Source organism: Anabrus simplex, chromosome 3 (genome assembly GCF_040414725.1).
Source record: "Anabrus simplex isolate iqAnaSimp1 chromosome 3, ASM4041472v1, whole genome shotgun sequence".
Classification (NCBI taxonomy): domain Eukaryota; kingdom Metazoa; phylum Arthropoda; class Insecta; order Orthoptera; family Tettigoniidae; genus Anabrus; species Anabrus simplex.
Genome location: NC_090267.1, coordinates 224540905 through 224560519, shown reverse-complemented (window position 1 = coordinate 224560519; position 19615 = coordinate 224540905). Strand labels below are relative to the sequence as shown.

Here is a 19615-nt window from a genome sequence, read left to right as displayed (position 1 = left end):
ATGATGATTCTGACGCTTCCGGCAAGTACACTTATTATTTAGCTAATTTCAAATAGGTACAAAGTGGGTTCTGTAATATAGTTTTATTCCGGGTCCCTAATAATTTGGGTTCTTTCCTGTGTACAGATGACAACTGGTAACAACCCGATGCAAGCCCGTCGTCAAGTTACGAACTGCGGGAAAAACAGCAAAACAAAGGGAGAAAGCGTTTGATGACGGATGGTCATCTACCAATAATTTTGCTCAATTACTGGTATTTCAGGAAAAAAGTGGAGTCAGAATTCCAGTGGATAATAACAGTGATGCACGGGAATATTTTAGTAATTATCTGAACGTAGATACTTTTAGGGACAGAAAATCAGAAACAAATTGTTATGCAAGCAATGTAATAAGAAATAAAATAAATCGCAGTGAACAGATAAAGCAAAGATCTCTCTTTGGCTCTTGGACTACAGTTACACTGAGGGAGATTTATCACTTCTTTGCAATAATCATTCATATGTGTTTGGTTGTGAAGCCAAAGTTGACCGATTATTGGGCAAAATCGCCGGTTCTTCAAGCTCCTTTCCCGAGATCACTCCTATCCGGGGATAGATTTCGAGAAATTTTGTCATTTTTAAACTTAAATGACAATCAAACTTATGTTCCAAAAGGTCAACCCAACCATGATCTCCTGCATAAGATTAGACCGATTTATGACCATTTTATTAGAAAATGTAAAGAAAATTTCTATCCCACTGAAAATTTGACAGGCCGGGTAGGTTTCCGTGTTTACATAAAGAATAAGCCAAACAAATATGGAATCAAGTTTTACATTGTCAGTGATGCAGAATCTGGTTACGTTTGCAACTGCGAAATTTATACAGGGTCGGCTGGGGGAACAAATAACACGGTTCAGGAACTAATAAATCGGTTATGTGGTCCTTATTTCAACAAGGGTCATACTATTTATATGGATAGATTCTTTACCAGTGTCCCATTCTTTCCCGCTTTCAAACAATGATTATATATTCTCAACAGCAGTTGAGGACATAATTCGACTGCCACCTTTAGTACTTCTGCTGGAATACCATCTACTGTTATCAATTCTTCTAGTTCTTTCTCAGTCTCATCATCAATCCTTTCTGCATGATCAGGTAATAGTATGTGTACTATTTCTTCCATGGTGCGTGAATCCATGATAGGGCTTGGTAGCATCCTGAATTTCTTCATAACAATTTTATACCCTAATCCCCATGGATTTTCATCCACTTCCTTAGACATTTCCCACCACTTGTCGGCTTTACTCTTTTTAATTGTATTTCACAGTCTTTTCTTCATAGTCTTATACTCTACTGAGAGAGTGTCATCGTTATGTCGTGCTCTTTGTGTCCTTCATCTGAGTCGCAGGCATTGTCTGCTCAGCTCAGTAATTTCTTCGTTCCACCAATATGCTGGACGCTTGCCTCTCCGTTGTTTGATTCTGGTCATTGATGCGTCACATGCTTGCTGAAGGAGTCTCATGGTGTGTTCCACGCATTTATTAGCAATTATGCTTCTTTTGCCTCCGTGACATGTATCCATCATACAATCCATTCCATTCTGTATTACTTCATAAAATTTTTCTCTATCCATAGAGGCTATGTTCCATCTTTCTGGCTTGCGCGTGGTAATCCTTAGATGCGGAGTCTCTTGAAGTATACGAAAAGTGATATACTGATGATCGCTTCCAGTATATTTTTCAATCACTCGCCATTCAGTTATCCTAGATGCAATGTCTTCAGAAGCAAAGGTTACATCTGATATAGTTCCCTGACACCCTGGTCGCCGAAAGGTTGTCACATTACCAACATTGATAACCATTAATCCCAATCCGGCGACCATCTCCATTGTACGCCGTCCTCTAGAATCTGTTTGAGGCATGTTCCATTCAACTGCTTGAGCATTAAAATCACCAGCAACAACTAGGTTAGTGTTCATCCCTTGCAGAGTATCTTCAAGCCCATCTAGTTTTGTCTGGAAGTCAGAAATAGCCTCATTTGGGGTAAAATAACAGCTGACAAAAATTACCTTCTCAACTTGGACCCAGACAAACCCATCTCCGCATCCTTGATTTATAACTGAATATTTTCCAAGGTCTGGTACCCATATCGCAGCTGTCCCTAGATTGTCTGAAAACTAGCCTGGTTGATCTCTGTCTTGATATTGTTCGCTAAGAATCAAGATGTCTGCTCCTATCTCATAGATCATCTGCGTCAATAGATCATTGGCAGTTAGACTCCTGTGTATATTGGCTTGAAGGATCTGTACCATTCACCACTGCTTTTTGGCCTTTTCTAGTGCTTCACGAAACACAATACACTTGCCTGAGCCAAGAGCAAGATGTCATTTTGACTCTTCAACGCCCATATCTGTGCAAATTATGCATCGTGGATTCGTTTTGCATCCTACTGCCTTGTGACCGGCTTCCCCGCACTTAAAGCAGAGTTTACTTCTGTCCAATCCTTGACAGTTTCATGCTTGATGCCCATATGACAGACATCTAAAGCACTGAGGAACTACGGCCCACCGTCTTACTCTGCAGTATAGCCAGCCTACTTTAATTTTGCCTATGTCTAACAGCTTTCGTGCCTCGCTATCTTCTATCTCCACAATGGTGAGTTTTTGTCCCCTGCTGTTCGGATTTGTGATTGAGACCTTCAATTCTTGATTAAGATTTTCTAATTCTCATCTTACAGCCTCCTCTATGTCGGAAATAGTGGTGGCACTGTCCATATCTCGAATTTCCAATGTAGTTCTAGGTGTCAAAACCTTTACTTTGCCATCATGTCCAAGAGCACCTTTAAGTGATTTATTACAATTTTCTCTGTTCTCCTTTTCCGTGGCCTTATTAAATTCAAGAAGAACTGCTCCAGATATAGTTTTCCTGATCGATCTAATACCAGCGCCACTGTCTTCCGGGTTCACCTTGCAGTGGATATCCTTCACAACATTTGCAAAAGTCTTGCCATTCATCGGTTTAATAAGTACGGCTTCTGGGCGGTTTCTTATAGTTGAACATTTGAGTATAATAATAATAATAATAATAATAATAATAATAATAATAATAATAATAATAACAACAACAACAATAATAATAATAATAATAATAATAATAATAATAACAATAACAATAATGATAGGATTTCCAGGGTTTCAGTTACAGATTTCTTCAGAAGAATACAAATACTAATATCACTGAATGCTTTTGTAACTATAACTCCACACTAAGCAAGACGGACACAGATCATAAAAAATGTTAGACAACAAATGAATGCCAGCAAATGTTCATTTGTACAGAATAAAAACAATTCTATTGCGTTTTTGACATGGCTCTGTAGAAAAAAATACTTCTTATATATTACTCTTTTAAAATAGGTATATAATCAGGTCTTACCACTTACGATCGATCGTCCATCATGGGCAAACACAACGCTAGAACATGTGAAGTTTGGCACACTGATTCTTAGGAGTTCTTGACTGGTACTTATATTCCACACACGTATATCATGCTTACTAGAAGTTGCAAAAACTTCACCAAAATCACTGAGAACAGAACAATAACAATAAGAATAAAAAAAGTAATTCTTTATTTATTCACCATAGAAAAATTTGAAATATTGCTATAAAATACATAAAAAATAGTTACATGAGCAACTCACTTTATACTTGTTTGTTGACCAACATTAGTTTATGACCTACACAGTGAGGCTAAATTAAAGTAAGACATTTTTTGCTTAATCCCTTTAGTCCTGGCAAGAAGATGGTGATGAGACTCCTCACTCTTGATCAAATATTTTATCCAACACCCTTAAAAACACTGAAAATAATGTGAAACTGTTCAAGAAATGTATAACTTGTGATGAATTGAAACATCTTTTCAACTACTTTTGGAAAAGTAAAACCAAGAATAATTGGTTCAAAGAAGTCCAATAATTTAAATGAATTAGGCTTGACAATGCAGAAAATTGAAGACCGAGAAGAGAAGAGAAGAGAAGAGAAGAGAAGAGAATCCTGAGAAACAGAGACTTAAACTAAAACATTTACATGCAAACGGTACACCAGTACACACAGAAAGGGCAGCCAGGTCTGAAAGAAAGAAGGAGTTCTGGGAGCAGAAGAAGAAATATAATCCAAATTTGTAGCTAATACTCTTAAGACTTAAATGTATATGGATTGATTAAAGTGCTACAATGTGGGCATAAAATAATTTTGAAAAACACACACAAGCACATCTAAGTCATAAATAGAAAGACAGGAACACAAAAAGGAACACATAATAAGATAAACACAATGTCAGGTCAGTACAGGAAGAGTGAGCAATGGAAAGAGGAGACAAAGACAAACATGAAAACATGCAGCAGATGAGTCACAGTTCATGAAGTGAAAGGAAAGCATGGCTGAGTACCTCCAAATCAAGGCTAGAATGATCATCTTTTGATGTTGATATGTCTTTAAATTTGGTCCCACACTGGGTGCCACATTAAAAAAATTTATGAAACAGATTAATTTAAATTTGAAACGCATAGAAAACATAGTTACATTGCACATAGAGCTAACATATTTGGAAAAAGGAAGGAGTAAAAGACAAAATGAAATCACCAAGTTGGTTGATGATGTTATCACACAAAACAAGATGGCTGCCATGACGACGGGTGATTTCCTTTGTTTCGGGCTATGGAAGTGACTGTAGTGTCAGAACAGGATGGGGTGTGGATTATTTGGAAGGTGCGAATTTCATAGCTAAGATTGTCAAGCATCATGAAGATACAGGAGTGGATAACTAAAAATTTCAGATGAGAAAAGTGAAAATTTTGGAGCTTTGTTGACTCTGTGCCAAAAAGCCCAAATACATGCATAATATGTGAGCAATAGAATATCGAGAACCTATCAAACTAGTAATGCATCCACAAAGACGCACACAAGATGCTGTCAGTTGGTACAATTAATTTTATTCACATATATACAGTACACAAATTAATACACACATAACTTTAATCACCGTATCACAAAACAAAAACACTTCACTTGAACAATATCAACAAGCCACCATCTTTAAACAGTTGACAACTGACACTAAATACCACAGAGGTTACACTTTGAAACACAGATGAAAACAGATGACTACTGATCAATTCAACATGGAAACTGCCTAACTCGGCACAAGGTTTCAGGGGATATACTAAAGACAATGGGTTGGGATATAGTACCATATCTGAAGTACTTGTTTGATTATTGTTTTCATGAAGGAACTTTACCAAATGAATGGAGAGTTGCTATAGTAGCCCCTGTATATAAAGGAAAGAGTAATGTTACAAAAATGTTGCAAAGTTCAGGCTGGGAAGAATTGGGAGAAAGGAGACGAGCTGCTCGCCTAAGTGGTATGTTCCGAGCTGTCAGTGGAGAGATGGCATGGGAGGACATCAGTAGATGAATAAGTTTGGATGGTGTCTTTAAAAGTAGGAAAGATCAGAATATGAAGATAAAGTTGGAATTCAAGAGGACAAATTGGGGCAAATATTCGTTTAGAGGAAGGGGAGTTAGGGATTGGAATAACTTACCAAGGGAGATGTTCAATACATTTCCAATTTCTTTGCAATCAATTAAGAAAAGGCTAGGAAAACAACAGATAAGGAATCTGCCACATGGGCGACTGCCCTAAATGCAGATCAGTAGTTATTGATTGAGTGACTGATGTCAGCCACTCTCTTCCAATAACTTCCAAACCACAACTCAACAGTAACTCTCAAAAACTAACTTCATTGTCAAGATCGTGTCTTTATATAGTGCCTGGCCAGGCTCTAGAAAGTTACGTTATAAAAAACTACCTTCTTGAATATTCTAGAGTGCAAAATACATAGGTCATAATGTACAGAATATTCTCAATTATTCTAGTGTCTATACCATTCTGGAAGTTACAGTGTGTTTCACAATTACGTATTACAATTTATATATACAGGTAAGAATAAATTATAATATTAATTTACAGGTATTTACATTAACGGAACTGATATAAATGTCCATTTTTATGACATAACCTCACACACAATACGATCATTCAACAACGTAAATAATAATAATAATAATAATAATAATAATAATAATAATAATAATAATAATAATAATAATAATAATAATAATAATAATAATAATAATAATAATAATAACCATAATAATTCAACCTCGATATCTGCATTAGTTACTCATGGGTGAGATAACATTGTTTTCAAGTTATACCTATTATCACACTTGCGTCACTACAAAGACGAGCAAACACGGAAGCCGGCAAATCCAAAAGATATACACTAACGCCAATATGTTGGTTTAGGGAGCCTGTAAAGCTGAAGCAGTGCATACCAGAGACAATGCGGTGGCGAGTGGAAACAGATGCCATCAGCTGGTTAAGAGAGGCCACAGAAAACCAAGAGATGGAGGATGAAGTTGGTCCGAGTGTGGGGCATATGCAGTAGGTTATGAGTGGCAACAAGATACTTCACTAACATGTTCTTGGAGAACAATTTTAGATCGAAGTGTGGCATGTGCAGTTGGTTTTGGTTCAAGGAAGACTTGGTCATGGTCTATTGAAGCAATTTCCAGGTGAAGATACTGGCACATTTGTGCTGTACAACTGTAACTGTTCAAATGCCGTTACAAGATGATATCTGTATTTTAATAATCATAATCATAATCATAATAATAATAATAATAATAATAATAATATTATATTATATATTATTATTATTATGTCCGTACTATTATTATTTTATCTGTGAGATTACTATTATTGTATTATAATTATTATTAAATTCAATTCTGCAATGCTTGTCGCTTGCGTGATTGTAGTTAAATGTATGCATATATACCTGTGTGTAGATTAACATTAAAAACATGTACAGTGAGAGTTGATGTAGGCCTATGTCAGATGTGGATATGGCATTGCTACACTGTGCAATACTGCTGGCGTTACTGCTAAGTCATTGCTACGTCATCGTGCATATTTAGCGCTGAGCTCACGTTCTTGGAGATACCTACTAGGAGCTCCCGAGGTGGGAGTAGGTCATAGTTATCTTTGGAGATTACGTAGGTGCGTCAACCAACGTCTATAAAAGGTGGCTGCATATTGTAGCGTCATTCATTATTCAATTGGAAGCAGAGGCCACAGTTGGTCGGAGAGGGAACGAGATGGAGAAGACTCAGTGAGCCATTAGTCATTGACAGTGAGGCTACAGTTGGTCGGTTTCTTAGTTAAAGATACGGACGGGAAGGCTTACCACGAAGTCATAGAAGGATAGACTTGCAATGAAGTCATATAGTGCAGACTTACCAAGAAGTCATATAATATGGAGAAGAAGCAGTCACAAGGATGTATCACGAAGTTAGGCGTAACACATCTACAGTAAACACCAGATCAAAAGAAATACATTGCAATTACACTCAAAGTGTTTAAGGTACAGTCAAGTGAACCAGTGAGGGATATATTTCGTATAAATTGTTAAATGTCCGGTTAAGAAGAATTCAAATTCATGCCTAGTTTCTTTCAGTTGCAATGTCATAATTTCATATTCTCATCTATTTTAATCGCAGCAGTTCTCACTACTTTTATTGAAATTATTTCAAGAATATATTTTGTTCTATCAAATTAATTTAGCGTTTCATTTCCAGAATAGTATAACATAACCTCAAATTTAATGGGGAAACCGAACGCCAATCTCCTTTTCCCAGAACTTATATGGTATGTTGTCAAAAGTAAGCTTATTACCCCACACCCTAGAGATAGTCAAGATTCTCATTCTATTATTGTTGCACTGAGTGGTAGCTGGCGCCCATCAAGTAACGTATGTGTACATAAGCAGGTAAGAAGTAAGTGTGAGTACAAGGTCCGACGATTGTGTATTTTATTTAATGAATATTAATTTTCATATTTTCCATTTTAAATGCAGATATTTCAGATTTTTCAAGTTAAATTCAGATTAGTATGTTTTCAAGTAAGTAAACGAGTAAGGAACTATTACACAACTCACCATGCCATTGCAAGACAACTATATCTGCAAAAATCATTTTGCTGGGTAAAAGGAGTCTAAAGTTTTCTATAATACTTTATTAGCCTTTTCATAGTGTGAAAACTATTAAAAAATTGGATTTTTGAATATGCTGGATACGTTTCAATTTATTACACAATGTATACTATCCATTTGTTTAAAATTAAACATTTCAGTATTCGGGAGATAGTAGGTTTGAACCCCACTGTCGGCAGCCCTGAAAATGGTTTTCCGTGGTTTCCCATTTTCACACCAGGCAAATGCTGGGGCTGTACCTTAATTAAGGCCACGGCCGCTTCCTTCCCACTCCTAGCCCTTCCCTGTCCCATCGTCGCCATAAGACCTATCTGTGTCGGTGTGTAAAAACAACTAGCAAAAAAAAAAAAAAAAAAAACATTTTGTTTTGAAGGCTCCCAGATATGGCTAACATGCAGATGATGTGGTCTTTCAGTGACTACTCTTTAAAATTTTAGACAGTTAATAAATTCCATCTCTTGTTTGTATTTGTATTTCTTTCCCCCTGGTTTAATTCTAAATTTGAACATTTATACAATTTATTTGTTATTTGTTATTGACAAATGTCACACTGAGCCAGAAAATGGCATGAATGTTGAAAAATAATTCAGGAGAACATCATGAACATGTAATTTGCTCCTATAACCAGAACCTCATTCCTTTTCTGCTTCCAAAGTAGTGAAGAGTTGGTGATGTATTAAAGATGTCCTGGAAAACTTCCTAAAGGTTGGTTTGTGAGTTGTGTGGGATGATATAGACTGCTCCTCTTTGTCTTTCTGCTTACAGCCACATGCTTATATTTCTTTTTGTGGTAGGACATTTTATGAAAGAACACTCCAGGTGAATTCTTCTCCATCATTATCTCAGTGACAGCATTCCATGTAACTTCTCCCCATCATCACTGATGGACAAATTGTTGACAATGCCATTGCATAATGATTTGTAATCTATGAAGTCAGATGTTTCCATTTGTTTTACAAGGTACGGTCTCAGGTCATTTTTGCAAGACTTGCGATGGTAGTAACCTGAGAAGGAACGTAAATAGGGCACATTTCAGTGCTCTTTTCTTCTCATATTCTATGTGAGAGTGCATAGCATCTCCCTCATTGTGTGTGTATCTCTCTCCTCCACCAACAACTTATGTTGAATACACAGAATTTCAACATTTTGAACAGCATACAAGTAAACAGACAACACGAACTTGTTCTTATTTTGTCCAACACAGTTGTCTGAGTCCTCCCTTTTTGATTTGGGTATGTTTTCAGAAACTCCATTATGAAGCTATCAACTTAATTTGCACCCCTTGTAGCTTTACCTACATGTCATATGTAACATCTTCCAAGCTTAGAGACAGCTTTGTAAACAGTGAAATTAAATTATTTAAGTTCTCTTTCATAGTAACAACTTGATATTCTACCACTTGGCAGAGGTTGTAACATTGTCAAAACACCTCCCACATTAGTTATTTTCTGCTGCTGTCTTCCCGGCATTTGACACCTGCACACTGCCAGAGCCATGGGACTACTGTCAGCTGATTACCTGTGTCAAACCCAGATGACGTAATCAATTCTACACTCTTCATGGAAATTCTTGGTGTTTCTAGTACTGTGTGTTGTGACTTCTGCTGTACTTTCCCTCTCCAAATGGCCTATATACAGTAAATAGCTCTCTTTGCCTGCTACTTTGAGGCATTCTTTGGCTGTTGGAGAGCCGGAAACATCTTTGTGTTACGCTGATATAAATTTTCACATCAGTATGGAACTTATTCTTTGACCATGAAGTAGTGTGAACTTCACAGGACTACGTTGTCAAGTGGTTGTACTCGATTATGTATCCATAAGGGAGCAGCTGGATGTTTAATTACTTTGTTTGGAATGCTGCTCGAATTTATGTGAAAATGAACTTTCTGCGTGTCAACACACTCAAACTTCTGGTATTTCGAAATTTGTTTAACATTTGTGTATTGCAGAATAGTCTTCTTAACTCAAACTTGTTTACCTTTACCCAGTTGGGCTAAATGTATCTGTGTTACATCCAGTGTTATTCTAGAACTTATCTGAAATAGCGCACTATTGTCTAGTCAGGTAAATTCTTATGGTATGTCTGGTCTTTATAATTTTTTAAAGGAACACCATGGCAGTTTTCAATCATCAATCACTACTGATCTGCATTTAGGGCAGTCACCCAGGTGGCTTTTCTTAAATGATTGCAAAAACATTGGAAATTTATTGAACATCTCCGTTGGTAAGTTATTCCAATCCCTAACTCTCCTTCCTATAAACGAACAATTGCCCCAATTTGTGCTCTTGAATTCCAACTTTATCTTCATATTGTGATCTTTCTTACTTTTAAAGGCACCACTCAAACTTATTCGTCTACCAGTGCCATCCACGCCATATCTCCATTGACAGCTCAGAACATACGCTGGCAACCAGGAATGAGTTATCTGGAAAATTTATAATGTCCAATAACGGACGAACTATATTGATACCATAAATTTACTCATTCAGGACAAATATTTCAGGTTCCCTATGGGAATCAACATCTATACCATCTGATGGCCAGGCAGGCATCAATTTTTGAAAATGAGACAAAGTCTCTCATAGTGCAATGGCACTGCCGGTGGCTCCAAGTAGCCTACGCAGTGGCCTCCACTACATTCCAGCTACTTGTGTACTGTATGGCAACAGCTACGAACGGCAACACCCATATATCAGCAGCAGATCAACAGAGGGCACCATCCGTCGACAATTTATTACCTGTGGGCAAAGCAACATTCATGGCGTCCGGAAGTATTACACCACCACGAGGACAACAAAAACTGTGATGGATGAGGAAACAATAAAACAAGCAAGGAGTCTTGAATTCAATGATTCTCCGAGTCCCACTCATCGTAAGAAGATCGCCATTGCTCCTGAGGATGACAGGTCCCGTGCATCGACAGGCAGTACCTATACAACACTGTCAGCCAATCCCGAAGCATCTCCAAGTGGCATATCACTTCTAAACATCAAAGAGAGTGATATTATAGCAATGTTTCATTTACCACCTGGGAACCAGTCTCCGGAATTTATGCCATCAAATATTACAAGCTATGCAGAGGCAGCAAAAAATCCTGCACTGCCCTACCAAGTACGACAGCACAGTGGCACAGCAAAAAACACCGGTCTACCTGCCCCATTCTACATAGTAAAGTTGAGGCATCTGAACCCGGACATCAACCATCCGAAAGCAATCTACCATATTATCACCAAGTTTCTGCCCAATGCCATACATGAATACAATCTAGAAATTCAATGGAGCAAAGATGGCTACAATATCAAAACTTCTAGACCATTCTACACAGTCCTAGTCAACTCCATAGGAATGGCGCACTTTGGAAAGCACGGTGCAGCACAGAACCTAGCTCAACAACCACAGCGAAACCAACCACCTTTGCGTCCAGCCCCCACCTTGTCAGTGGTGGCATATGGGGTCGATCGCAGTTACACTGAGGACGAGGTCACTGCCCAACTCCAGCAGCAGGGACATCAAATCTTCCGGGTCATTCGTATCCGGAATGCCAACGGACCGACCTCGTTGATGCGTATTCTCTCCCAGGATACTGCAACATTGGACCAGCTATTGAGGGATGGTGTGCTGATCTACGCGAAGCAACATCGTGTGGAGGCCTCCCGCTCATCTCCACCACAGCGCAGGCGCTGCGATCGCTGTCAATCCTACGATCATCCTACCACTGCCCCATGCTTTCTCGATCAGGTATGTGCGATTTGTAGTGGTCAACACGCCTCACATGCTTGCATGAATAAGGGATCACCCAAATGCAGCACCTGCGGCGAAGCTCATCCAACATTTTCAGTCAAATGCAAGGGTAAACCTCAACCTTCCCCCACTCGACCAGAAACCGTGCTACCTATCACTCCCATTGACCTTCCCACCCCGCCTTCCTCTTCCACTCGTCCCCCTCCCTCCACTGAGAACATTCTGCGATTCATCACTATGGTGCTCCAGAATGTTCTCCCCTTTCAACGTCCTAATATTCTGTATCAGGTCCAGTTAGCGGCGCGATTGATCTTTCAGACTCACTTGGACGCAACGTTCTCTGGGACAAGAATGCACTGTGCATTCTTTCCCCTTGATCCTAGTCCACTATTGTAGTAAATGAAAATTTATTACGATAATGTATGTTCTTTGAGGGCCAAGCGCCCGCTGCTGGATCTGCAGATAGATCAACACAAACCGGATATCATAATTTTTAATGAAACATTTTTAACAAGGAAACAAAGTCCTTGTTTAAAAACCATACTTTCTACCTCTCCGATCGCCCCACCAGAGGTCACGGAGGGGTAGCTATTAGTATTCATCAATCCATTCCCTCACAACAACATTATCATTATCTAAATGAATACCCATCTGAAAACTTTATCATAGAAATCACGATTGGAAATCAAATAATAGCTCTAGCAACAATTTATACACCTCGAGGTTCTTCCCCACCAACCAAATTTGTGGAATACATCGATCGTAAATACAGTACATACATTATTATCGCAGATTTCAACATTACGTCATATACGCAGCAACAACAAACCACCTATGACCAACTATTACATGATATCCGGGGTGTTGACTTACCCTTCCCCTCCCCCACCCGCCCTATATCACAAACGACCCCTAATATTCTAATCCTTACCCCTAACCTAGCAACGAATTGTGACATCACTATGCTTCCTTTCAATAGGCAGTGACAATGTTCCTGCCCTATTAACCGTCACAAATGTCCTAACTAACCCATACCAACATACCCGACGTCCTCCACCAGTCAGAGGTGGTTGTGGTGGTGATTTTTGTTTTAAGAGGAAGTACGAGGTGATCATCCTCTCTGAACAAATAAGTGGAAGAGAATTTTAAAATATAAAAACAAAATTATTTATTCGACAAAGTAATTTGAAAACGCAGTACAAAATAAAAAATAAAAAAAAACAATTACAGAATTAGGCTGAAAGGATTACTAACGTATCAAAAGGGGACGTACGTTCCCTGAGTAACAGTACACTTGTAATTTATATACCCTTGATAAGTCCACTGTCGCACATAAAGTGGATGACAAGATCAGCAGTATTTAAAGATAAAAATTTTCATTGTTCTGTATTGAAAAGTATCACAATTGAAATAATAAATATGGTAGTTCAACCTATTCAATACAAGTAAATAAGAGATGTAGAGATTACATTCTTATTTAATTAAAAGTGGAAATGGTACCGGTTTCGACCCCAGTCTGGGCCATCATCAGCCGATTATAACTCGAAAAAACAATGCATAAGTAAGAAAGAAATTAACGGTCAAGTCCACACAATATCAGTTGAAGAGGTGATATAAAAATGATGGGGGTAGGCACTGTAAAATTCAGACGAAGTGGAATGTAAGTCACTTAAGGGGATTGGTACAGTAAACAACCTTCAAAATTTGGATATTTTAAATAATTTTTATATCAACTTCTACTGTATGTACAACAACGAAACTTTCTAAATGAAGCATACTACATATTTACTATGCAAACACATATCAAAGAATCGATTTTGGCATTATCAAACTCGCCAATTAATTATTCAAAATGGCAGCTCTTTGTGTGTCTGTGCTCACCGTTTCCTTCATAGCTGGGCCATTTATCAATATTTTAGTGTTCTGCTTTTTTAAATGTACTGATTGAAGTTACAGCTACAAAACTGACCACTTCCAGAACTATATTTGCAAAATTAGTATTTTTAATTTCGTGTTACTTAAATATTGCATATTTTGGTCATTTTTCTTGCATGTAAATATATTTTTTCCAAACAAATATCAACCCTAGGCACATGAATTTGGTCAGTTTTGTAGATACTACCACTAAGATCATGAGAGAAAAGTGGCATTGTTATACACCATATAATTTAGGAGTTACAAGGGAAATGGTTTTGAAAAATACAGTTTTGAGAAAATGAGCTGCAAAGTTATATGACGCCTGTAACGACACAGCAGTCTTCCAGTGGCTGCTAAAATGCTCCTGGGGCATAAGATGTTCCCTCTAAATCAGACTTCTCACCTTAATTTTCCAGTCTTAATCTTCTTCTGCTTTTTCTGACCTCTTTTGTAGGTTCTTGTACCCTTTCTTCGTCAGAATTTATACGCATCACGTCCTCTTATAGCATTGCACGTTGACAAAAGACACCAAGATTCATGCCCATTTTTTGCAGTACAGCCAACCTACTCTTCACTCCATCATTAAATGTCATAACTGCATCATTTGTGGCAATCTGCACAATTGTATTTCCACAGATTCCAGCTTTTGGGCACACTTTCCAAATCCGAGCATTGAGAGACTCATTAGCATTATGTGTATAGCATCGTAAGCACCTTTTCAACATTTCAGTAGCAACTAAATCTTTGAAAACAGGCTTAATCACATCCATAACAGCTGAAGGTAAGGTGTTTTTGAGTTTGTACTCTTGAACTGTGCCTGCAGTGACAGCTCGCTGGTACGGGCACCAGGAATTATCTCCTTTTGGGCAGAAGTAATGAAGGGATTTTCATCAGATGAGGTTTTATGGTACAAACTAGTCCAGATAGCAGTTCTCATATCATTTTCTGATGTTGAATTACTTCTTCTGGCATTTCCACAGTAGGTCATCAGAGTATATATTGCAGAATCTGTCAGTCTGTTTTTCCAGACTGCAATTTGCCATCTGAATGCTTTTTTCCCTTGAAGATTTCTCAATCGTTTGCCCATACATTTCTGAACATGACCAACACATTAAGGTTTGGTGACTGATACACTAGGACCATACGCTTGGATACCTGGCACAGCTGTGAATGACTTTGTGTCACCATCACCAGTATATGTTATGTACCGGACGCCATATGTTATCTCAGAACATTCAGAGTTCTCTAAATAGCCTATGCAATGTCTAACATTTTAAGTTGTAACTCCTAAACTAATGCAGATATTTAAATAATTCTTTCACCAAAATGAACTAGAGGAGTGCAGTTAAACATTTAAAAAAATACTTTGAAAAATCAAATTTTTGAAGGTTGTTTACTGTACAGATCCCGTTAAAAGAAGTAATGTTTTTTCACGTCAACTGTTCTAAACAATCTTCAAGATCATAATTACGTATTCAATTATATTGAATCGTATTATAAGTATATATATATATATATAGGTACATTTTCGTGAACTAAGCAAATACTTGATCATTAATCTATCCTTCAATCTCCGTCAGCGTATGAAACTACAGCACTTGCCGTTGTAAACACCGCGCCGATCTTCTGGAGCTTCCAAGTTACTTCAGTTGAGCTGCTCGTCTTCGGCTTCTTCATGACTTTAGATCTTCATATTTGGATTGTGTTGTGACTTTGTGCCTGACGGTGTATGCAGTCTGGCTCATTTAACTATTCTCTGCTTTTCGTGAACATTGTGAAACAGTGCTAAACATTGCCTGTGCCATGCTGATGCTCGGAAGATTACGCATTAATTCTTTTAAGTGACCTACATTCCACTTCGTCTGAATTTTACAGTGCCTACCCCCATCATTTTTATATCGCCTCTTCAACTGATATTGTGTGGACTTGACCGTTAACTTCTTTCTTACTTATGCATTGTTTTTAAAGTTATAATAGGCTGATAATGACCCAGGGTCGAAACCGGTACCATTTCCACTTTTAATTAAATAAGAATGTAATCTCTACATCTCTTATTTACTTGTATTGAATAGGTTGAACTACCATATTCATTATTTCAATTTAACTGAGATCAGCAGTAGTCACGTCATCGGCTAGTATGCATTCGAGTGTTTCCTGCAGGCCGAGGTTCCGTCTTAGGCCAGAGAGATCGGCGCACTCTGTGAGGATGTGGGCCACGGTGAAGTCGGCACCACAAGAACACACTGGGGGGTCTTCCCTCTTTAGGAGATAAGAGCGCATGGATTGTAAATGACCTATCCTCAGCCTGCATAGTACTATGGCCTCTCTCCGTGAAGGTTGGAAAGAGGACCGCCACACGGTAGTTGTCTTCTTAATTGCTCTCACTTGTTGGGAGTTCGGATATCTAGCCACTCCGATTCCCAGGACGCCAAGATGGTTTGACATAGCTGAGAACAAATATCCTTAGCAGGTACATTGACTGGTCTTGGAGGTAAAAGTACAGCTTCCTTTGCAGCTTCATCCGCAAGTTCGTTTCCCGCAACCCCAACGTGGCTTGGAAGCCACGCGAAAGTGATTCTGGTGCCAGCATCCCATAACCTGGCTAGAAGGTCATGTATCTGCTGCACCAGTGGGTGTTGCGAGAAACAGGTTTCAATAGACTGCAGAGAGCTTAACGAATCGGTACACAACAGAAAGTGGCTTCTTTCGTCACACAGTGCAAACTGCAGAGCCTCTAAGATGGCGTAAAGCTCTGCAGTATACATGCTACATACTTTAGGGAGCGAGATCTTCGTGCTCATATCATCAATGACGAAAGAGCAACCAACATTATCTCCGATTTTTGAACCATCCGTGAAGATAAGTCTTGCAGCCGGATATTGGTGAACGAAGTCCTGGAAATACCTCCGATAAACGTAGGAATCCGCGTTCACCTTGGGTCCACGCAGCAGATCTAGACATATATCCGGTCGCGGAACCAACCACGGAGGTACCTCGCTAAGAGTTCTTTCAAGACAACCACCGATATCAGTATTCAAATCATGACACAAGCTATCAATCCGAAACCCAACCGGCCGTGTGGCATTCGGCCGGTCTTGGCACTGCTGGTGGTATTGAGTACGATAGATGCATTGATAGCTTGGATGTAGTGGCATTTCACGAATTTTGGCAGCGTACGTGAGGAGTAACTGCTGCCTCCTTATCCGTAAAGGTGGAACTCCCGCTTCAGCGAGTAGGCTGGGAATGGGGCTGGTACGGAAAACACCCGTTGCCAACCTTACTCCACTATGGTGAATACTGTCTAAAAGGCTCAGCGTAGATTTTGATGCTGAGCCATAAGCCGCACTTCCATAGTCAATCCGGGAGAGGACCGTAGCCGTGTAAAATCGCAGCAGTACCGCACGGTCAGCCCCCCACGAAGTGCTGCTGAGAAACTTAAGCATGTTAAGTCTCTTCATGCAGGCAACCTTCAACTGACGGATGTGGGGCTGCCACATAAGTCTCTTATCAAAATGGAGACCCAGGAATCTGCAGGTGTCAACTACTGGTAAGACACTGTTTCGCAAGCGGAGCTCTGGTTCGGGAAGCACACGCCGACGTCGACAGAAGTGTACAACAAAGGTTTTCACTGTTTAAAATCGAAAACCGTGTTGCAGGGCCCATCTGTGAACTTGGTTAATAGCTTGCTGTAGCTGTCTCTCAGCAAACGCCACCCTTCTGGAGCTGTAATGTAGAGCTGAGTCGTCTACATACAGCGAAGGAACGACTGTGGGCCCAGCAGCAGCAACAGTATAATCAAACAGACTGGGTAGCATACAGGCAAACAATAACAGACATAATACGCAATACTGACCCACCTACATCACCGCATGAATTACATGACGTAATTAAGACATTAGAATCCGCACTAATTACTGCCGACAGACTCTATATTCCTCGCCACACCTCCCATCCCTCCAAACCTCCCCTCCCACCTAAAGCACTCCAGCTATTAAAATATTCCCATGACCTTTACAAGGCATAACTCCGCACCTGTGACCCAAATACCCTCTGCGAACATAGAACTACCCTTAGACATGCTCGGTCATTCATCAAGGCTATGAAAAGAAAATCCTGGGCAAATACTTGTACTGAATTATCCAACACGACTGATACTCGCAAATATTGGACCAAATTAAAACAACTGACACACATAAAGAAATCCTACCCACATTATCCAATAATACATAACAAATCCGTACCCAGTGATCCTAAAGTAAAGGCTGACATTTTCGCAGATCATTATAGAGTAATTTTCTCGCCGTCTTCCGACCCCCATTTCTACCATCCTGACCACGCTGTAATAACCGAATATGCGGATATCACTCAACCTCCTCTTCGACCTAGCTTTGAACCTCCTTCCGCCCCTGATTCCCAACATCCCCTAAATGTTCCTATTACAGTACAAGACATAAAAGATGTACTCAGGACCAAAAAGAACACTGCCCCTGGTCTAGATCAGATTACTTACTGACACATCAAAGAAGCTCCACATCCCTTCCTACAACTCTTAAGTGCAGTATATACTATCATTCTCCATACTGGATTCTTTCCTGCCCATTGGGGATATGCTACAATTTTGTTATTTTAAAACCTAAAAAACTACCATCCCTCCTAAATTCATATCGTCCTATCAGTCTTCTAACAGTGTATTCTAAAATCTTAGAAACCATCCTCGCACGCCGTATATATTCCTATCTCAACTCCTTCCATCTCATACCTCAATCGCAAGCCGGTTTCCGTCCTCAGCATTCCAACACATGACCACCTCTTTCATATCTCTGCATCCCTCACAAAATATTTACCTCCCCAAAACCGCGCAGCCCTTATCAGTCTAGACGTTGAGAAAGCCTTTGACAAGGTATGGATCGACGGACTGATATTTAAACTTCGTCACCTTCCATTACCTATGACGATCATCCGTTTCCTCGCCAACTTTCTTAAATCCCACATAGCCCAAATCAATATCCATAATACATTATCCTACACTTTTTCTATTAAAGCAGGAGTCCTACAAGGTAGTCCATTGTCAGTGCTTTTGTATATCTTGTTTTGTATCGATATTCCCCAACCTCTTCCCCCACTCAGATTATATCAATTTGCTGGCGACATAGCAATACTGGCTCTAGGGACTAATATCCGATCCCTGCAATCCCGATTACAAACCTACTTAAATGAGCTCGAACAATGGCTGAATCTTTGGCACATCAAAATCAATGTAAGCAAAACCCAATTTATAATTTTCCACAATCGTAAACGTAGATGCTGTCCTACTAACCAAATTTACCTAACCTTACATGATCGACCCCTTACTGAAACCACCACTCTTACCTACCTAGGCATCACTTTTCAAAATAATTTAAAATGGAATATACATTTGGACCAGATTTACAAAAAGGCATCCCACAGGTTTCACCTCCTCCGCTGGTTGTTAGGTCAAACCTGGGGATTAAAAGCAACACAGATTATAAATACGTACAAAGCTTTTGTTCGACCTGTTATCACGTACGCCTCCTTATCCTGGATCTCCGCCTCCCTTCTCCAATACCTCGACATATTAAAACTAGACCGTCACGCCATTCGACTGGCTTATCGCCTCAGACCAGAAACTAGACTCGAAGTAGTAAATGACCTTTATACATTTCCAACAATCCTTTCTCATCTACATTCTATTTGTCTTCGTTATTTACAGAATGCTGTCTCCCGCAGCTCATCTGAACCTTTAGAAGCAATTAGCCTTTCTCCTCTCGCCACCGCCATCCTTACAAACCAACCGACACCTCTTATCAAACACCTCTTCCCACCATCGACCTCAGTCCACAGCT

General features: G+C 39.3%; 1 protein-coding gene across 1 annotated transcript in view; it reads right to left on the bottom strand.

The window, feature by feature from the left end:
- LOC136866754 (cilia- and flagella-associated protein 52) overlaps positions 1 to 19615 on the bottom strand; it is a 256308-nt gene that overhangs the window by 90342 nt on the left and 146351 nt on the right. Inside the window, exon 8 of the mRNA XM_067143864.2 lies at positions 3416 to 3564. Coding sequence (XP_066999965.2) covers positions 3416 to 3564 — 149 coding nt within the window. The remainder of the gene's footprint in view (positions 1 to 3415; positions 3565 to 19615) is intronic.